Genomic DNA, 22,155 nt, shown 5'->3' with positions numbered 1-22,155 from the left:
GTTTGTTGTTGCTGGTGTCATTAAGACTCCCTCTCTGTTTTGCCACCTGCAGTGGGCCTGCTCAGTAGCAAGTTCCATTGCAGCAAATGGGACTTACTCCCGGGTAAATGTGTGCAGGCTTGCAGCCTTGACTGGTTTCAATGATCTGGTATTTCCGCAGGGTGCGCCTGTTAAATACTTGGTTCTGAAAGATGTGGATGAGATCATAGCCTTGGTGGAAAACGGCAAGCAGAACGAACTCACGCAGGAACGGGAGGAGGAGGAGGAGGAGGAGGAGGAAGAAGAGGAGGAAGATGGTGAGAACTACGAACAAGGTAGATTTACTAATTCATTTTATTTGGTCAAAATTTTACGCCGCTTGATGGTTGAAGGAAAAAACCAAAATGGCTTACAAAGAGAGTAAGGCAATAAATATAAACAACTCATCAAAATATTCAAAAGGTAAAATCAGCACTAAACAGATGAAAACATTCTCTATGCCTGAAGATGGTTTGGAAACTTCAGCTAGTGCAGAATTCAGCGGCCAGGTTGCTCACCGGAGCAAGACGGTTTGAGCATATTACACTGATCCTGGTCTGACTGCACTGGCTGCCAATTAGTTTCTGGGCCCAATTCAAAGTGCTGGTTTTGACCTATAAAGCTTTAAACGGCTCAGGACCTCAATACCTCAAGGACCGCCTCTTCCCATATGAACCTAGCCAGTCCCTGAGATCATCTTCTGAGGCCCTTCTTCTTCTTGTGCCCCCTCCTCGAGAGGTCCGGAAGGTGGCAACATGAGAACGGGGCCTTCTCTGCAGTGGCTCCCCGTCTGTGGAATGCTCTCCCCAGGGAAGTTTGCCTGGCGCCTTCATTGTACACCTTTAGGCGCCAGGCAAAAACGTTCCTTTTTAAACAGGCCTTTGGTTGACCTGATCAACATCCTATACCCTTTTAAAATGTGGCTCTTTTTGGGGGAGTGGGGTATTATTGGGCTAGTGCTTTTATTTTTATATACTGTGATCTTTGTATGTGAATTGCCCTGAGACCTTCAGGTATAGGGTGGTATATAAATTCAGTCAATCAATCAATCAATCAATCAATCAACAGGTTTATCTAAATAAAATTGTCTTTAGCAGGTGCTGAAAAGATGACGGCAAAGTTGCCTGCTTGATATCAATTGGCAGAGAGTTCCAGAGTATGCGTGCTTGTACGTTTCCGAGCACAATTCAGAGTGTGGTGCTGACCTTTAAAGCCCTAAACGGCCTTGGTCCTGTATACCTGAAGGAGCGTCTCCACCCCCATCGTACAGCCTGGACACTGAGGTCCAGCACTGAGGGCCTTCTGGAGGTTCCCTCACTGCGAGAAGTGAGGTTACAGGGAACCAGTCAGAGGGCCTTCTCAGTGGTGGCACCCACCTGTGGAACGCCCTCCCATCAGATGTCAAGGAAATAAGCAACTATCTTACTTTTAAAAGACATCTGAAGGCAGCCCTGTTTTGGGGAGTTTTGAATGTTTGAAGTTTTATTCTGTTTTTAGTCCTCTGTTGGGAGCCGCCCAGAGTGGCTGGGGAAACCCAGCCAGATGGGCGGGGTATAAATAATAAATTACAGTGGTACCTCGGGTTACATACACTTCAGGTTACAGACTCCGCTAACCCAGAAATAGTACCTTGGGTTAAGAACTTTGCTTCAGGATGAGAACAGAAATCGTGCTCCAGCGGCGCGGCAGCAGCGGGAGGTCCCATTAGCTAAAGTGGTGCTTCAAGTTAAGAACAGTTTCAGGTTAAGAACGGACCTCCGGAACAAATTAAGTACTTAACCTGAGGTACCACTGTATTATTCTTTTTACATTATTGCTGCCGCAGTAAAATTCATTGATAGCATCTCCCTCTGTGAAGTCGTAGGGTGCTCTCCATACCCTGCCAAAAGCATGCAGTGGGAGAGCCAGTGTGGTGTAGTGGTTAAGAGCGGTAGTCTCGTAATCTGGTGAACCGGGTTCGCTTCCCCGCTCCTCCACATGCAGCTGCTGGGTGACCTTGGGCCAGTCACACTTCTCTGAAGTCTCTCAGCCCCACTCACCTCACAGAGTGTTTGTTGTGGGGGAGGAAGGGAAAGGGGATTGTGAGCCGCTTTGAGACTCTTTAGGGTAGTGATAAAGCGGGATATCAAATCCAAACTCCTCTTCTTCTTCCTTGTCTTGAGAAGGAGCCTGTTGTTTGCCCTGCAGAGATCCAGGATGACGAGGTGGTGGAATCGGTCGTCAGGGACCGGAAGCGTGAACTTCCTCTTGAGCACATCCACACGCTGACGGAAGACTCCTTCGCCCCTGCTCTGGCAAAGACCAACTTCACGGTGGTGCTCTTCTATGCCAGCTGTAAGTAAACAGCCCCAAATAGCTCCACGTTTCACCTTTCCAGGAACCAGCCCTCTCTGTTCTGCTGCTCGAAACAAAATAAAAAAATTCCTTCCAGTAGCACCTTAGAGACCAATTAAGTTTGTCCGTATAGTGAAAGCCATGGTTTTCCCAGTAGTGATGTATGGAAGTGAGAGCTGGACCATAAAGAAGGCTGATCGCTGAAGAATGGATGCTTTTGAATTCTGGTGCTGGAGGAGACTCTTGAGAGTCCCATGGACTGCAAGAAGATCAAACCTCTCCATTCTGAAGGAAATCAGCCATGAGTGCTCACTGGAAGGACAGATCCTGAAGCTGAGGCTCCAAGACTTTGGCCACCTCATGAGAAGAGAAGACTCCCTGGAAAAGACCCTGATGTTGGGAAAGATTAAGGGCACAAGGAGAAGGGGACGACAGAGGACGAGATGGTGGGACAGTGTTCTCGAAGCTACCAGCATCAGTTTGACCAAACTGCAGGAGGCAGTGGAAGACAGGAGTGCCTGGCGTGCTCTGGTCCAGGGGGACACGAAGTGTCGGATACGACAACAAATACAAAAGAATTTCAGAAATAGACTGGAAAGAGAAGTTGCTGAATTGCAACTTATTCCCAAACTTAAAACCATGGAGAGACCTGGTCTGAATAGAGAGTTGGATTCTTATCTCATTATGCATGAAAAAGCTATTTTTAGCCATCTCACCCTTTGCTTTTTCCTGTAAGACCGATTGCAGTCGTTAACAGTCATCAGCTGGTTTACCACACCTATCAGCTAATCACCCATTCCCACCACCCTTCTGAGTAATACCCCTCCCCACCCTCTCACGATATATGTCTGGTGACCTCTGTTTCAGTGTATCTGAAGAAGTGTGCATGCACACGAAAGCTCATATCTGTAACTAACTTAGTTGGTTTCTAAGGTGCTACTGGAAAGAATTTTTTTTTTTTGTTTCGACTACGGCAGACCAGCACGGCTACCTACCTGTTCTGTTGCTTAAATATTCCTTCCAGATTCCTTCATATTTATCCAGCCTTAATTTGCGTTGTCATGCAATTTGTTCATATGTAGCTAATCTGTCCATATTATCAATCCATGTGCTCAATGGAATCTTTTTGCAGCTCTTCCAATTCATCAAAACAAATTTTTTTCGCTTCTAATATAGCATGGTACATCCATTTTTTTTACCCCTTGTAATCTCCCATGTTTCCGGAATATAGTTTAGAATTAAATTCAGTTCCCCTAAATAACAATTTCTTTTCATTACTCTTGCTATAAATATCATCACCTCGCACCGAAATGATCTTATCATCGGGAAGTTAATCATCATATGTACTAAGTTCGCATTTTTACTCCCACATCTCCAGCAGTTGTCTGCATTTGTTATTTTCTTCTGGTAAAGTTTTGCTGGAGTCAATTGCACAATTTATCCCAGCTGCAAAATTCCTGTACGCTTTTGGTATGGACTTCCCATGGAACTTTGCCTGCCTGCAGAGCAGAGCTGAGGAATTTCTGGGGGCCTGGAATAACAGGATCTGTTTTTCTTTTTCCTCTTGGCATCAGGGGAAGCCGTCTCCCTGGTCGTGATGCAGTCCTACGCCGAAGTGGCAGCCCGTCTGCAAGGTATGGAGGCCAGCTAGCGATTTCACGGACACACAGATTGCAGCTCATACACAGACCCCCTTACCAGGGTGATGTAGGACTTCCCCTATAGCCTTCTGCTCAGGCACACAAGTGGGTGACTATCTTGGGCCAACAGGCCAGCTGGCAGGAGGTCAATTTTTACAGGACTGCCTCTCCTGGTCTGCCCCGCAGAGGACCTTAAGGTCCATGAATAATCATAGTTTAGAGGTCCCAGGCCCTAAGGAAGTCAGATTATCCGCCACCAGGGCCAGGGCCTTCTCAGTGATGGCTCCGACCTGGTGGAATGCTCTGTCCCACGAGACCAGGGCCCTGCAGGATTTAACCTCCTTCCGCCGGGCCTGTAAGACAGAGCTATTCCACCTGGCTTTCAATTTGAACTTAGCCTGATCTTTTATTCCCCTTCCTTCCCTCCCCCTCCCCTTTTTATGAAGATTACCCGCTCGGGGATCCCACAGCTAATTCTCCCCTGGTCTCCTCGCTGGCCCAAATAGGACTAATTTAGCCAGCTAGCCCTGGTGATCATCTAATGTTTATTGGATGGATTTCCCCCCTAAATTGATTTTTGAATTCTGAATTTATTGTTACTCATGTTTTATACTGTATTATATGCAATTTTTTTGTTGCATCAATTAAGTGTTTTAAATTTGTTGTTAGCCGCCCTGAGCCCGGTTTTCTGAACCGGGAAGGGCAGGGTATAATTTTGTTTTAATTATTATTATTATTATTATTAATTCCCTGGTGGTTGCAGGAGGACACTGGCTTTGGGTATTTATAATGCCCAGTAGCAGCAGACTGGAAACTCCCCGGCCAAAGACCTCCATACACATTGACCAGGCTCGCACCCCAGAGAGGTCATTTGGGTGCCACTAACGCAACAGTTAAGGGACGCGGGTGGCGCTGTGGGTTAAACCACAGGACTTGCCGATCAGAAGGTCGGCGGTTCGAATCCCCGCGACGGGGTGAGCTCCCGTTGTGCGGTCCCTGCTCCTGCCAACCTAGCAGTTCAAAAGCACAAAGTGCAAGTAGATAAATAGGTACCGTTCCAGCGGGAAGGTAAACGGTGTTTCTGTGCGCTGCTCTGGTTCACCAGAAGCGGCTCAGTCCTGCTGGCCACATGACCCGGAAGCTGTATGCCGGCTCCCTCGGCCAATAAAGCGAGATGAGCACCGCAACCCCAGAGTCGGCCACGACTGGACCTAATGGTCAGGGGTCCCTTTACCTTTTAACGCAACAGTTACGAATGACCAGTCTTTGCAGACGCTGTGCTTCTTCAGCAATTTGACTTCACCCCCGAGGCACGGTCTATTGAGACAGATGGAGGCCAACAACAGCAGCATTAGCTCCCTTCAACTGAGGATCACGAGGCAGTTTGCACTATAAAAACCCAAAATGCGTACCGTAGTAACAAAAAAAACAATAACTGGTTTTTGCGTTTCTTTTCTGGAGAAGGGAGTATTTTTGTGTTTGCGAACCTCCCTGAGATCTATAGATGGAGGGCAGCATACAAATAATAATAATTATAATAATAATGATGGTTATGGAGCTTCATGCTCTGACCAGCATCCCAGTGGAAAGTCCCTGGTCCTGAATGGGGCAACTGTGCCCCTGAAGGACCAGGTGCGCAGCCTGGGAGTCATTCTGGACTCACAGCTGTCCATGGAGGCGCAGGTCAATTCTGTGTCCAGGACGGCTGTTTACCCGCTCCATATGGTACGCAGGCTGAGACCCTACCTGCCTGCGGACTGTCTCGCCAGAGTGGTGCATGCTCTAGTTATCTCCCGCTTGGACTACTGCAATGCGCTCTACGTGGGGCTCCCTTTGAAGGTGACCCGGAAACTGCAATTAATCCAGAATGTGGCAGCCAGACTGGTGACTGGGAGTGGCCGCCGGGGCCACATAACACCAGTCCTGAGAGATCTGCATTGGCTTCCAGTACGTTTCTGAGCACAATTCAAAGTGTTGGTGCTGACCTTTAAAGCCCTAAACGGCCTCGGCCCAGTAGACCTGAAGGAGCACCTCCACCCCCATCGTTCAGCCTGAGATCCAGCGCTGAGGGCCTTCTGGCGGTTCCCTCATTGCGAGAAGTGAGGTTACAGGGAACCAGGCAGAGGGCCTTCTCGGTAGTGGCACCCTCCCTGTGGAACGCCCTCCCACCAGATGTCAAAGAGATAAACAACTACCTGACATTCAGAAGACTTCAGGGAAGTTTTTAATGTGTGGCATTTTTGTGTATTTTTGGTCTCTGGGGAAGCCACCCAGAGTGGCTGGGGAAACCTAGCCAGATGGGCGGGGTACAAATAATAAATTATTATTATTATAAAGTTATAATTCAGTACATCTCCTTTGCAAGCAGAATGTCCCAGGTCCATCAAGGTGGGCCAGGGAGAGACCCCTTCCCAAAACCTTGGAGAGGCTCTGCCAGTTAGTGTGGACAAGGTTTTGGCCTGATTCTGAGCTTGTGGTGCTTCCTCATAGTGTCTCTCGCCTCTCCCCCTTTCAAGGCAACAGAGGCTGGATTGCAAGGGAAATATTCTGGCCGCTAGATGGCAGCAGCCTATTAAACTCCCGTGGAATGCAGAAATCTGGGTGCAGAGCTTTCCAAACCGTGAGCTCTGGTTTGCTAGTAAAGCTGAATTACTGTCTTGTGAAATGACGCATGTCTAAAAAGTGTGTCACCAACATTAAAAAGTTTGGAAAGCTGTGGCTGGGTGCATAAGAGACAAGGTTGTTGTCTCTCTAGTAACCTGCCCGTCTAGTCCAGCATCCCATTCTCAAAGTGGCCAACCTATGCCTATGGGGAAACAGCGGGCAGGATTTGAACTCAAGACCAACTCTCCCCCTCCTCTGGTCTCCAGCAACTGGGGTTCAGAAGTATGGCTGCTTCTGACTGTGGAGGCAGAGTAGAGCCATTCTGGCTAGCAGCCACCGATAGCCCTCTCAGTTAATGAATTGGTCCAATCCCCTTTTAAAGCTGTCCAAATTGGTGGCCATTGCGGCCTCCTGTGGGAGGGAGTTCCGCAGGTTAACTGCACGGCATGAGGCAGCATTTTCCAGCTTCTGGCACATCTCCCCTTAACTGCCGATCTTCTCCTGGGTGAGCACGCCCAGTTCTTCTCAACCCACCCTTGTGGGATTTGAGTGGGTTGATGCAATGGGTTGCCCAAGGATAACAATCGCAAAACAATTGCCGTATTTTTCGCACCATAAGACACACCTGACCATAAGACGCACCTAGTTTTTAGAGGAGGAAAACAAGAAAAAAAATATTCTGAACAGTGGATGTATGATTTTTGTGGCTCATGCTGTGGCCACAGACATGATACGTGATTTGATGGTGAGTTTGGGGTAGCCCAATGCAAAAATCCTGAGAATCCATGTGGATCTGTGCTTTGTAACCATGTTTTTGCGCCATTGCGGCCCCACGAAACAGTGGGTGTGTAGTTTTTTTGGTGCAGGCTGTAGCCACGGACATGCTATGTGATCTGATGGTGAATTTGGGGTGACCCATTGCAAAAATCCTGAGGATCCATGGGCTTTTACCACCCCCCTCCCAGGCAGCCTCCTTTATCACTAGCGTTCCTTATTTCCCTACCAATCGTTTACCGATCAGCTGCTTCCTTTCAACACCCCCTTCCCTCTTGTTTGCCTTAATAGCTTTTTCTTAGCTGGAGCAGTTTTTTGCTCCTCCTTTTCTTCCAATTTCTCTCCTCATTGCTTTAGTCTTCCTGTCTCCTCTCCTTGCAAGTTACCTCCCCACTCCTAGGCAGCCTCCTTTATCTCTAGCGTCCCTTATCTCCCTCCCGATCGCTTGCCGATCAGCAGCTTCGTTTCAACACCCCCTTCCCTCTTTCAAAAAAAAAAAAAAGCATGATCTGCTTTTCGCCCCTGGGCAATGCGGCTCCAGGGACCACACATTTGTTCCATAAGACGCAAAGACATTTCCCCTTACTTTTTAGGAAGAAAAAAGTGCATCTTATGAAGCGAAAAATGCGGTATATAATGTGTGTGCCTTTTAGAAAGGTGCTGATGAAACGTGCACCCTTTTCCACTTCACAGAATCATAGAATCATAGAGTTGGAAGAGACCACAAGGGCCATCGAGTCCAACCCCCTGCCAAGCAGGAAACACCATCAGAGCACTCCTGACATATGGTTGTCAAGCCTCTGCTTAAAGACCTCCAAAGAAGGAGACTCCACCACACTCCTTGGCAGCAAATTCCACTGTCGAACAGCTCTTACTGTCAGGAAGTTCTTCCTAATGTTTAGGTGGAATCTTCTTTCCTGTAGTTTGGATCCATTGCTCCGTGTCCGCTTCTCTGGAGCAGCAGAAAACAACCTTTCTCCCTCCTCTATGTGACATCCTTTTATATATTTGAACATGGCTATCATATCACCCCTCAACCTCCTCTTCTCCAGGCTAAACATGCCCAGCTCCCTTAGCTGTTCCTCATAAGGCATCGTTTCCAGGCCTTTGACCATTTTGGTTGCCCTCCTCTGGACACGTTCCAGTTTGTCAGTGTCCTCCTTGAACTGTGGTGCCCAGAACTGGACACAGTACTCCAGGTGAGGTCTGACCAGAGCAGAATACAGTGGCACTATTACTTCCCTTGATCTAGATGCTATACTCCTATTGATGCAGCCCAGAATTGCATTGGCTTTTTTAGCTGCTCTCCTAAATACTCTCCTAAATACTTTACAGGGACCCCTGAGATTACGCTTGCGAGGGTCAACTGCTGGGACTGGCCAGACCTCTGCACACAGCAAAACGTCACTCAGTTTCCGACCATCAAGATGTATGTGGAAGCTGGGAGATGGCTGGCCTATTCTGGGATGTGGGGAGTCGAGGAGATGCTAAGGTTCATTGAGCTGTAAGTATCCCCCTGGTGTGTTTGGCTCTAAAGTGCACATGGAAGGTGGGTGGTCTGAGGTAGCAATTCTGGAGAATTCAGAGAAAATGTTCTGAGAACAGATTTCTGTTTTAAATGTGCATTCTGTGGTCCTTTGTCATCTCTGCCCCCCATCGCTCAGCCCGGACAAGGAGGTCCAGCTCCGAGGGTCTTCTGATGGTTCCCTCACTGTGAAGAGTGAAGTTACAGGGAACCGGGTAGAGGGCCTTCTCGGTGGTGGCGCCCACCCCGTAGAGCGCCCTCCATTCAGATGTCGAGGAGATAAAGAACCATCTCATTTTCAGAAGACGTCTGAAGGCAGCCCTGTATCGGGAAGGTTTTGCCTTTCAGTGCAGACTGAATCAGATCTGTCCCATATCCCGTCACCATTGAGTAGATCCCAATCTCCCTTCTTCCCACCCCGGGTGGAGAGACTTGGGGTACCCAAAATCTTAGGCAGTGAAATTAAGCGTAGGAAGGAATCGAAAAAGACCCTGTAGACAGGCCTGGAAGTACAGGTGAAACTCAAAAAATTAGAATATTGTGGAAAAGTTCATTTATTTCAGTAAGTCAACTTAAAAGGTGAAACTAATATATGAGATAGACTCATGACATGCAAAGCGAGATATGTCAAGCCTTTATTTGTTAAAATTGTGATGTTTATGGCGTACAGCTGATGAAAACCCCAATAGAGCAATATTTGCCACCTGCCCACACTGCCAAAAGTACCAAAACCTGGTTCAATGCCCATGGGATTACTGTGCTTGATTATCCAGCAAACCCGCCTGACCTGAACCCCATAGAGAATGTATGGGGCATTGCCAAGAGAAAGATGAGAGACATGAGACCAAGCAATGCAGAAGAGCTGAAGGCTGCTATTGAAGCTTCCTGGTCTTCCATAACACCTCAGCAGTGCCACAGGCTGATTGCATCCATGCCACGCCGCATTGAGGCAGTAATTGATGCAAAAGGGGTCCAAACCAAGTACTGAGTACATATGCATGCTTCTACTTCTCAGAGGTCCAATATTGCTCTATTTGCAGTCCTCGTTTTGCTGATTTCATTTAATATTCTAATTTTCTGAGATTGTTAATTTGGGGTTTTCATCAGCTGTACGCCATAAACATCACAATTATAACAAATAAAGGCTTGATATATCTTGCTTTGCATGTCATGAGTCTATCTCATATATTAGTTTCACCTTTTAAGTTGACTTACTGAAATAAATGAACTTTTCCACAATATTCTAATTTTTTGAGTTTCACCTGTATTTCCCCTGGTTTCCTCTTACATCTGCAGAAGCAGAACCTCCTGTCCGGTGAAGTTGACAACGGCCGAAGAGGTGGAAGACTATTTAAGGATCAAAACTTCAGTTTCTGTTTTGGGACTGTTTGACTCAAGCATGATGGAAGGTAAACACCTGCCTTGGTTACCAGAAATGATAATACTTCCTATTGCCCTTTAGCTGTAGAAACCGTTATACGTGTTTCTTATCCTGCTTTCCTTCACAACAGCCCTGCCAGGTAGGCCCCAGCCATCCTAATTTTGACCGAAGGGGAATGGTGATGGTATCCAGACACAAATTTCTGCCCTGGTCAGTTGCCTCCCTCTGGGATTCTCCAGAACAGGGTTTCCCAAACATAGGTCCCCAGCTGTTTTGGGACTATAGTGCCCATCATCCCTGACCACTGGTCTTGCTCGCTTAATCCACTAGTCCTGCGGCAGCTTAATCCAGAATGCGGCAGCTAGACTGGTGACTGGGAGCGGCCGCCAAGACCATATAACACCGGTCTTGAAAGACCTACATTGGTTCCCAGTACGTTTCCCAGCACAATTCAAAGTGTTGGTGCTGACCTTTAAAACCCTAAACGACCTTGGTCTAATATACCTGAAGGAGCGTCTCCACCCCCATCATTCAGCCTGGATACTGAGGTCCAGCTCTGAGAAGAAGAAGAAGAAGAAGAGTTTTTAAAAAAAATAATGTTTATTGCTTTTTGAACAATTTAAAGACTACAAAACCAAACAAAAACAAAAAAAGAACAATACAATACAATATAAAGACACTACATAACACTGAACACATTAAACTAACAAAGCCAAACAAAAACAATTTAAAACACTCAAACAATTTCAATATCTTATCTTTCATTCACTTATTTCACCGACCTCCTCACACCTCCCTTTTTGTATTCCACTTCTGTCAATTGTTTCAGCAATTCCTTTCCATCTTCCTCTGTTATCTGTCCTATAATTATCTTAACACATTCTAACCTTATTTTACCTTTAAAATTCTATTAATCTATTTATACTTAAATCCTTATAACATTCCTACTAAAGCCATATAACTTCATTCCAACAATCTTTTAACATTCATTAATTTTGCAATATTTCTGTAGATAGTCTTTAAACTTTTTCCAGTCTTCTTCCTCCGAAGAAGAAGAGTTTGGACTTGATATCCCGCTTTATCACTACCCGAAGGAATCTCAAAGCAGCTAACATTCTCCTTTACCTTCTTCCCCCACAACAAACACTCTGTGAGGTGAGTGAGGCTGAGAGACTTCAAAGAAGCGTGACTAGCCCAAGGTCACCCAGCAGTTGCATGTGGAGGAGCAGGGAATCGAACCCGGTTCACCAGATTACGAGTCCACCGCTCTTAACCAATACACCACGCTGGCTCTCTCAATACACTCACACTGGCTGCCGAGGGCCTTCTGGCAGTTTCCTCACTGCGAGAAGCCAAGTTACAGGGAACCAGGCAGAGGGCCTTCTTGGTGGTGGCGCCTGCCCTGTGGAATGCCCTCCCACCAGGTGTCAAGGAAATAAACAACTACCAGACTTTTAGAAGACATCTGAAGGCAACCCTGTTTAGGGAAGCTTTTAATGTTTAACAGACTTTTGTATTTTAATACAATGGTGCCCCGCAAGACGAATGCCTCGCAAGACGGAAAACCCGCTAGACGAAAGGGTTTTCCGTTTTTCGATGCACTTCGCAGGACGAATTTCCCTATGGGCTTGCTTTGCAAGACGAAAATGTCTTGCGATTCCTGGGGGGTTTTTTCCGCTCCCCACCCCCTTTTTCTAAGGCACTAAGCTGCTAATAGCCTTTTAGCAGCTAATCCGCTAATCCCTTAAGCCTTTAATAGCCGCTAATAGCCGCTAAACCGCTAATAGCGCTAATCCGCTAATCCGCTAATGGGGTTGCTTCGCAAGACGAAAAAACCGCTAGACGAAGAGACTCGCGGAACGGATTCTTTTCGTCTTGCGAGGCACCACTGTATTTTGTTGGAAGCCGCCCAGAGTGGCTGGGGAAACCCAGCCAGATGGGCACAGTATAAATAATAAATTATTATTATTATTAGGGATGATGATGGGAATTGTAGTCCAAAAACAGCTGGAGACCTAAGTTTGGGAAGCACTGCCCTAAATGATACTAATCTCCTTCTGCACCGTGCCACCAATGCAATAGTAGTGTGTTGCTGTTGGGCTTATTCTGAGCTGAGTGCAGGTCACAGGCTCACCCTATTTATACCCAAAGGTGCCCTTAAGGCAGGATTTCTGAGCACAGAGACAATGGGGAGGCTTTTCCCATTTCCTTCCTCCTTGCAGAGAAACATTTGAGGTCAATTTGGGAGAGTCCAAATGGTTTCAGGCTCTTTCCTGTACTGTTTAAGACATGTGGTTTATATATTTAAGTATATGTTTGCCTGGTACATTAATGAACATTAATTTTATATATTTGAGGCCTTAAATTCTTATACAGCCGGAAGCTGCAGGACATGAACTGACTGGGAATGCAGTCTGCCCCAAAACGGTATTTGAAAGTGGGATCGTGTGTCACTGCCCTGATAGCGTCACAATAATAATATATAATAATAATAATAATTTATTATTTATACCCCGCCCATCTGGCTGAGTTTCCCCAGCCACTCTGGGCGGCTCCCAATCAAATGTCAAAAACACTACAGCATTAAATATTGAAAACTTCCCTAAACTGGGCTGCCTTCAGATGTCTTTTAAAGATAGGATAGCTACCATATTTTTCGCTCTATAAGACGCACCAGACCACAAGGCGCACCTAGTTTTTGGAGGAGGAAAACAAGAAAAAAAATATTCTGAATCTCAGAAGCCAGAACAGCAAGAGGGATCGCTGCGCACTGAAAGCAACAATCCCTCTTGCTGTTCTTGCTTCTGTGATAGCTGCGCAGCCTGCATTCACTCCATAAGACGCTCACACATTTCCCCTTACTTTTTAGGAGGGAAAAAGTAAGTCTTATAGAGCAAAAAATACAGTACTTATTTCCCTCACATCTGAAGGGAGGGTGTTCCATAGGGTGGGAGCCACTGCCAAGAAGGCCCTCTGCCTGGTTCCCTGTAACCTCACTTCTCCCAGGGAGGGAACCACCAGAAGGCCCTCAGCGCTGGACCTCAGTGTCCGGGCTGAACGATGGGGGTGGAGACGCTCCTTCAGGTATACAGGACCGAGGCTGTTGAGGGCTTTAAAGGTCAGCACCAACACTTTGAATTGTGCTCGGAAACGTACTGGGAGCCAAAGCAGATCTCTCAGAACCGGTGTTATGTGGTCCCGGCGGCCGCTCCCAGTCCCCAGTCTAGCTGCCGCATTCTGGATTAATTGCAGTTACCGGGTCACTTTCAAAGGTAGCCCCACATAGAGCGCATTGCAGTAGTCCAAGCGGGAGATAACCAGAGCATGCACCACTCTGGTGAGACAGTCCGCGGGCAGGGAGGGTCTCATCCTGCATCCCAGATGGAGCTGCCCTGGACACAGAACTGACCTGCGCCTCTGTGGACAGCTGTGAGTCCAAAATGACTCCCAGGCTGCGCACCTGGTCCTTCAGGGGCACAGTCACCCCATTCAGGACCAGGGAATCCCCCACACCCACCCGCCCCCTGTTCCCCAAAAACAGTACTTCTGTCTTGTCAGGATTATGCAAATCATAATGATTGGACAATAAAAAGGAGCATCTGTAAGGTGGCCTCTGTCTAATTGCAGGGTGCTGAGCCTTATCATTAGGCTCTGACATGATATACAACGGGAGACAGGGAGCTTTCGTCTCTCGAGGCGAGGTCTGCGTTTTGCCACAAAGCGATAAACCTATTGGATTATGCTTTCTCCAGGATAAACACCAGCAAACCTGTTCTGATTTCATCTGATAATTAATTATCTGCAAAAAAATAATAATGAGAAAAGCATTAAAGGGAAGGGGGTGTGATAGGAATTTTATGGTCTTAGACATATGTTAAATGTTCATAAGTGTACCAACCAAGCACGTACATAGATCAGCACAGGAAGACCGACCTGGAACCATTTTGATTCCCAAACTGACCAAATGTTTTCTCTGCAAGGTCAAAATGGAAAAGCCTCCCCATTGTCTTTTCCTTCACAAATCCTGTCTTAAGGGCATGTCTGCATTTGAATAGGGTGTGAGCCTGTGACCTGGCTCAGGAACTAAGTATTTGTCATTGCAAAAGACTGGCCAGGCTCCCCAGGCAATCCAATCAAGTGACCATTAAACAGGTAACCTGGCAGACAGGAGGTAAACAAAGCACTCAGATTTCCTGTAGACCGCCCTTTCTGTGATGTAGGTATGTGGGTGGTGGTCTTGGGTTTCACTCCTTCTGTGATGTATGTATGATGTATGGAGGGGTGGTCTTCAGCTCCAGGGCAGGGAATTTAAAATGTCTTTATAAGGCTTTGCGCGCCATTTTTCTGGGTTCCTCCTCCTTTCCTGCGTTTGAGGGGAACACCCTGTTGCAACAGATCAATAAAGATCAGGCTTACTAGCTGCTTTGCTTCTCAATATTCTCTGGTTGGCCTCTGTTACTCTCTCCTACCAATAGGGAACCTATGTAAGGACTCTATATGGGCTCTTACCCATAAGGGTAAGGGGCAATTTTTGTTTACAACAGAGGACTTAGCTGATACCAGGGAGAGAAAAACCTCTGAACTGGACCTCTGTGCATTTGAATTCTGCTCTGGTCAGACTTCACCTGTAGTACTGTGTCCAGTTCTGGGCACCACAGTTCAAGAAGGACACTGACAAACTGGTGCTGCTGCCGCCACTACTGAAGAGGAACCAGGGACGTCCAGCAGTACAGATCTTCTGGAGGTTAAGGGGTGATACGATAGCCATGTTCAAATATATAAAAGGATGTCACATAGAGGAGGGAGAAAGGTTGTTTTCTGCTGCTCCAGAGAAGCGGACACGGAGCAATGGATCCAAACTACAAGAAAGAAGATTCCACCTAAACATTAGGAAGAACTTCCTGACAGTAAGAGCTGTTCGACAGTGGAATTTGCTGCCAAGGAGTGTGGTGGAGTCTCCTTCTTTGGAGGTCTTTAAGCAGAGGCTTGACAACCATATGTCAGGAGTGCTCTGATGGTGTTTCCTGCTTGGCAGGGGGTTGGACTCGATGGCCCGTGTGGTCTCTTCCAACTCTATGATTCTATGAATCCTCTGGTGCTTCAAGAGCTTCTGCTTGTTCCCGTATATTTAGCCGACATTCCTGCATTGTGTGTGTGTGTGGGGGGGGTTGGATTGGATGACCTTTGGGTTCCCTTCTAATCCTACACTTCTGTCATTCAATGATTTACAGACTGGGTTATCTGTTTTTACAGCAAGAGAAGCTTTCGTTGGAGCCGGGAGAGTCCTCAGTGGCTACGTCACAACAGGAATCTATCACGAAGAGGATGTCCAGATTTTGTAGGTGGATTGCTAGCTTGCTCTGAACTTGTTGAGCAACACACTCGGTCTAGACCAGGGGTCGTCAACTTAAGGCAGCCCACGGGGGTCGTTTAACCGGCCCCCCAGCGGCCCCCAAACCGAGCCGCCCGCTCGGCGAGTCCCCGCAAGCTGCGCTAAACTGGTGCAGCGCTGCGCGGTGACTCACTTCTGTGACGCTGGAAATCGCGTCTGTGCAGGCGCTGGAAATCGCGCGCACGTGCAGTCTGGCCCACCTTGCCCGACCCCTAGTCGAGACCAGCCATTGCAAACTCTGCCACCTAGTGGCTAGAGCAGAGATAGGGAAACATGTGCCCCCATCCGAAGTTGTTGTTGGACTACAACTCCCATCATCCATGTCTGTCAGCCATGCTGTCTGGTGCTGATGGGAGTTGGAGTGCTGTATCATCCAGGACAAGGCTGTATATTGTCTCCCTGCTTATTTAACTTATATGCAGAATTCATTATGTGAAAAGCTGGGCTGGATGAATCCCTAGCCGGAATTAAGATTGCCGTAAGAAATATCAACAACCTCAGATATGCAGATGACACAACATTGACGGCAGAAAGTGAGGAGGAATTAAAGAACCTTTTAATGAGGGTGAAAGAGGAGAGCGCAAAATATGGTCTGAAGCTCAACATCAAAAAAACGAAGATCATGGCCACTGGTCCCATCACCTCCTGGCAAATAGAAGGGGAGGAAATGGAAGCAGTGAGAGATTTTACTTTCTTGGGCTCCATGATCACTGCAGATGGTGACAGCAGTCACAAAAGGACAGATCCTGAAGCTGAGGCTCCAATACTTTGGCCACCTCATGAGAAGAGAAGACTCCCTGGAAAAGACCCTGATGTTGGGAAAGATGGAGGGCACAAGGAGAAGGGGACGACAGAGGACGAGATGGTTGGACAGTGTTCTCGAAGCTACAAATATGAGTCTGTCCAAACTGCGGGAGAGATCCTCACTCACCTGCGAAGCTCATAGGGCAGTTTAGGTCTGGCAGCTGCCATCTCTCAGCCTAACCTGCCCTACCTCACAGGATTGTTGTGGCGATGAAATGAGGGCTGGGCAGAGAGAACGTGAGGGCTGTGCTGAGGTCCTTGGAGAAAGGGAAAAATAAATACACGCCTTTTCTGAGATGCTTGCTGTGACACAGAATCACAGAACTGTGGTGTTGGAGAGGGCCCCAACACGGGTTTCGAACCCACGACCCTGGGATTAAGAGTCTCACGCTCTACCGATTGAGCTACCAAGGCGGACGGTATCCGTTACCCGAAAACAATGTGTGCATTTTTCCTTCAAAAAAGTATTGTTTCATTTGTTTATATTGGCTGACTGTCGGCCAACATACCGTATTTTTCGCTCCATAAGACACACTTTTCCTCTCTTAAAATCTAAGGGGAAATGTCTGTGTGTCTTATGGAGTGAATGTGTGGTCCATGGGGTTGGGGGGGACCCGGGCTTCCCCGCCAGCCCCGACCTGGTCTTTGAGGCTGGCGGTGGGGGAAAGCAGCGCTTCCCCCCCCCCCAGCCCCACAAGCTCGGGGAGCAGCGGGAAGGCTCCCCGACCTGCTCTTTGGGGCTGGCGCCAGCCCCAAAGAGCAGTTTGAAAGGAACCCGAAGGCTCTGGAGCCCAGTGGGAACTCCCGTCGCGCTCCTGAGGCTTCAGGTTGCCTTCACTGAAGCCTGGAGAGTGAGAGGGGTCAGTGCGTACTGACCCCTCTCACTCACCAGGCTTCCAAGGTAGCCGCCGGAAGCCTTCTGAGTGCAGCGGGAGTTCCCGCTGCGCTCTGGAGGCTTTGGGTTGCCTTCACTGAAGGCGACTGAACGCACCTTGAACGCACTGAACGCACCTTGTTTTAGAGGGATAGAACAAGAAAAAGAAAATTCTCCCCCTCTCTGTGCAGCACCCCTTCAGTGAAGCGGCAGGAGAAATGGAAGGGGCTCCGTTTTTCCTGCCGCTTCGCTGAAGGGGCGCTGCGCAGAGAGGGGGAGAATTTTTCTTGTTCTCTTCCTCTAAAACAAGGTGCGTCCTATAGAGCGAAAAGTACGGTAATTGATACACCAGCTGTAAAAAGCTTGTGCGATGATTTGGCTGAGATTCCTTTAATCGGGGGACGGCTGTATCTTCAAAAGAGTTTTTGAGATGTGTTTCTTTCTGTCTTTTCCTCCCAGGTCCCATAAATACAAGGCGCCCCTTCCAGCTCTGCTGCTGGCTAGGCCCAAGGCGAGGACGGTCATCCAGCTCTCAAAGTTCAGCGTGCAAGACGTGGTTGAAGTTATCCGCCGTGCAATACTGGAAACCTTTGTAAGCACCTTTTTCTGCTTCTGATCTCAGCGTTAAAGATGCAGAGCTCCTTTTTTCGGATTCGGATCTGGCACCCCTTCCTTCCCTTGTAATATTTGTCCCGTCTGCCCGCCCACTCCTCTCCTGCGATTCCTGCATTGCACGGGGTCAGGCTGGATGACCTTTTAGTTCCTTTCCAACTCTACACTTTTCTCTGATTCCTGTTGCTAGGGAGCCAAATAGATCAAAGCATTCTCTGTTACTGGTTTAGAGGACAACACTAGGCTACCAAAAAAATGCCTGATTGAGCTTTCGAATGGATTACCCCTTAAAAACTGGGTGCATCACGCTGCCCAACCGTAGCTGTCAACTTACATATTTGAAAATAAGGGACCAGCAGCCTCCAAAATAAGGGATCAGCAGCCAAAATAAGGGATTTTCCGGGCACAGGTATATTCAACTTCTGAGCCCCTCCGAGCCAAAGGCAGAAAGCCCAGCCAGCAGCCAAACGAAGCCTCAAGCGGTGGTTCCCACAGCGCAGCAACCCGGCAAAGGAGATGCAGCAAGGAAAACCACCGTCACCTCTCCGCTGGGAAGCGCTGAGCAAAGGCGTGTCCCCAGGCAACGCGGCTGATTTGAGCGGCACAAGGCATGCAAGCTCCACCCCCAGTCGTTCTTAGACTCCTTATTGGGTGAGCAACGCAGCCAAGCAACACAGTTGGAGCCTCCCTCCTCCCTGGCCGGCCGGGAGGGAGGGAGAGGAGCTGCTTCCTTTGACACCCGGGAAATTTAAGGGACATCATCAATCCGGGACAGCAGCGGGACATGGCGCTGGGATAAGGGACTGTCCCGCCAAATAAGGGACGCTTGACAGCTATGTGCCCAACTGATGGGCAAATATGACCTTTCAGTGACCGAGATAAAAGAACTTCCCTTATATTCCCAGAAAAATACCTTTAAATGAAGCATAAGGGCAGTGGCAACTAAAAACTATCTAAACTCTATGTGCACATCTACATGCGCCCCATTGTATTTTAAACTTAGAGAGGCCAATGAACATACATCTTATTTTAATGAATTAACTTTTGCACAACTTTGGAAAGCTTTTACAGAGTTACACTTAAATGCAATATGATAGCCATGTTCAAATATATAAAAGGATGTCACCTAGAGGAGGGAGAAAGGTTGTTTTCTGCTGCTCCAGAGAAGCGGACACGGAGCAATGGATCCAAACTGCAAGAAAGAAGATTCCACCTAAACATTAGGAAGAACTTCCTGACAGTAAGAGCTGTTCGGCAGTGGAATTTGCGGCCAAGGAATGTGGTGGAGTCTCCTTCTTTGGAGGTCTTTAAGCAGAGGCTTGACAACCATATGTCAGGAGTGCTCTGATGGTGTTTCCTGCTTGGCAGGGGGTTGGATTCGATGGCCCTTGTGGTCTCTTCCAACTCTATGATTCTATGAATAAACTCTGCTTATAGAGATGGGAGACACAGAGGCATACCAGCAAACGAACGTATTTGCATTAGGGGATGTCCTGAAGTAGAGGACCTTATGCATTATATCATGCGCTGCCCCTTATATAATGAAGCAAGAGAACGATTTTTAGCACCTATAATGACAAGGTGTGATGGCCTGGGATTCCGATTCGGAGGATGAAACAGAGGAATCCCGGCCTGCACAGGAGTCCCCGCCTCCAGGGCCGGCTGAACTGGGGCCAGGCCTAGATGCTGAAGAGCCTGCACCTGTGGCAGTGCATCAGGAGCTGGCCCCAGGTGAAGCCCTTCTGGCCCCAGAGAGGCTTGACGACTCAGTGGCCACAGGTGAGCCTCCTCCAGGGCCCAGTAACCCTTCGGCCTCTCCTGATCTGCAGAGGTTTAGAGCAGAGAGGCGAAGGGAACTGGTTGCCCCCAGGAGGAGTGCTCGCCTTAAGGCCAGGGGAGGCGGGGCTCCTGGGGGCCGGGACCGCCCCTGGCCTTAGAAGAGGATAAAAGCCCAGTCAGCCCGGCCCCAGGTTGCGGGAGCAACGTCGTTGTTGGCTTCGGACCTTCCTGCGTTCTTGATCCCTGCTCGGCCTCCTGTTCCTGACTATCCGGTACTCCTGTTCCCTGCTCGGCCTCCTGTTCCCGACCATCCGGTGTACCTGTTCCCTGCACAGCCTCCTGTTCCAGCGTTCCTGTTCACCGCCCGGCACTCTGCCTCGGACCTTGCCCCTCTTCGTGTGGACTTTGCTACACCCAAGGTACTTTACCCCCGGGACCAGCACAGTTTGCTCCCGCCACCTCCCGCACTCCCCCTTCGTCGGGGTGCGTTCGGGAAGAGCCAGAGGCCATGGCTGAACAGGCGGCTGCACTGGTGGCTTTGGCCCAGGAGAACCAGGCCTTGTCTCACACCGTGCAGCAGCTCAGTGACGCGGTTGAGGCACTTCAGCAACGCTTGGAAGCCCTACCGGCTTCTGGGGCCGACGCCCCGGCTCCGGGCAAGTACCCAGTGGCTTTGCCTGAGAAATTTGATGGAGCCCCGGCCAGCTTTCCCATGTTCCTGGCCCAGGCCAAACTGTATATTCAGGGGCGAGCCCGGAACTTTCCTGACGACCGTACCAAGGTGCACTTTTTGATTAGCTTGTTAAAGGACCAGGCGGCCAAGTGGGCGTTGCCGCTACTCAGGCAAGACTCCCCCTTGCTGGCAGACTATACGGGGTTTTGCAATCGTTTGGAGGCCGCGTTCGGCAACCCCCAGAAAGAGAGTCAAGCCAACCGGGCGATTCGGCATTTGAAACAGGGCAAGTCCACGGTGGCCACATATACCACGGAGTTCCGGCTGTTGGCACAGGACTTGACCTGGAATGACTCGGCACTGCGGGACCAGTATCTCGAAGGGCTTTCGGACGAGGTACTGGACCAGTTGGCCACAATGGAACGCCCCACCACGCTGGACACTCTCATTCAACGGAGTCTACAAATAGGCGACCGGTTGGAGGATCGTCGTCAGGCCCGGGGTCGCCGACACTTCCAGTTCACGGCACCAGCTTTTTCCGGCAGCCCCACGGTCACAACTGATTTAACGGAGGAGCCTATGCAGCTCGGGGCAGTGCGGCCACGCCTTTCCCCCGCAGAGAAGGCGCGGCGTCGGGATGGAAATCTCTGTCTTTACTGTGGCGGAAGTGGACACTTCGCTCGGTCCTGCCCTGAGAAACGCCAGCCGCAGGGAAACCGCCAACCCCAGTAGCTGATGGCCCTAGCTACCGGGGGTCCCAAACCGTACAGAATGGGCCCGCACCAATGGACTTGCAACATCTTATGGTTTCGGTACGTTTATACCCTCCAGGTGGGCCCTGGATCCTCACCCATGCTTTGGTAGATTCAGGGGCAACCCGCTCCTATATGGACGCTGCTTTTGCCGCCCATCATCAGGTGCCACTTCGGAACAAGCCAGTACCGGTCCAGGTGGAAGCGATTGACGGACGACTTCTGCGTTCAGGTGCCGTTACTCAGGAGACCCAGCCTCTGGTCCTGTGTCTCCAGCAGCACCGGGAGTTGCGAACTTTGGACATTGCCTCTATGCCCCGCTTCCCCCTGGTGCTCGGGATGGACTGGCTGGAGGCCCACAACGTTCAGATTGACTGGGTCAAACGGACCGTGCACTTCCCAGACCCATGTTCCCATGCTCAATCCGGAACGCTGGCGGCCGCGCCCTCAGAGGAGGCAGCACCCACGCCCCCAGCCGTGTACCAGGACTACCAGGACGTGTTCGAGGAACGGGGGGCAGACCAGCTGCCGCCGCATCGGCCTTTTGACTGCGGCATAGACCTCCAACCCGGAGCGCCTTTACCAGTGAGTCGCTTATATTCCCTAACAGAGCCAGAGCGCGAGGCTTTGCAGGACTTCTTGCGCAAGAACCTGGAGCGTGGGTTCATTAGGCCTTCCACCTCGCCCACCGCGGCGCCGGTGCTTTTTGTTAAGAAGAAATGTGGGGAACTCCGCCCTTGCCATGATTACCGAGCCCTGAACAAAATTACCGTCCCAGACCGGTACCCCTTGCCCCTTATCTCGGAGCTGCTGGAGCGGGTGCAAGGGGCACAGGTGTTCACCAAGCTGGACCTCCGGGGGGCCTACAACTTGATTCGGATCCGAGCCGGGGATGAGTGGAAGACAGCGTTTGGGACCCGGTACGGGCAGTTCGAATATTTGGTTATGCCTTTCGGTTTGTGCAACGCGCCTGCTGTGTTTCAACGCTACATC

General features: G+C 49.2%; 1 protein-coding gene across 2 annotated transcripts in view; it reads left to right on the top strand.

Annotated features, from left to right (window-relative positions):
* The window catches only part of TXNDC16 (thioredoxin domain containing 16), a 58,047-nt gene that overhangs the window by 28,136 nt on the left and 7,756 nt on the right, over positions 1 to 22,155 (top strand). For both annotated transcript variants that reach the window (XM_083435409.1, XM_083435410.1), the window contains exons 12-18: positions 161 to 314; positions 2,206 to 2,352; positions 3,927 to 3,986; positions 8,706 to 8,874; positions 10,192 to 10,304; positions 15,530 to 15,614; positions 17,806 to 17,938. In XM_083435409.1, coding sequence (XP_083291535.1) covers positions 161 to 314; positions 2,206 to 2,352; positions 3,927 to 3,986; positions 8,706 to 8,874; positions 10,192 to 10,304; positions 15,530 to 15,614; positions 17,806 to 17,938 — 861 coding nt within the window. The remainder of the gene's footprint in view (positions 1 to 160; positions 315 to 2,205; positions 2,353 to 3,926; positions 3,987 to 8,705; positions 8,875 to 10,191; positions 10,305 to 15,529; positions 15,615 to 17,805; positions 17,939 to 22,155) is intronic.

Source organism: Podarcis tiliguerta, assembly GCF_965153285.1.
Source record: "Podarcis tiliguerta genome assembly, chromosome: 1".
NCBI lineage: Eukaryota > Metazoa > Chordata > Lepidosauria > Squamata > Lacertidae > Podarcis > Podarcis tiliguerta.
This window is presented reverse-complemented; position numbering and strand designations above follow the sequence as displayed.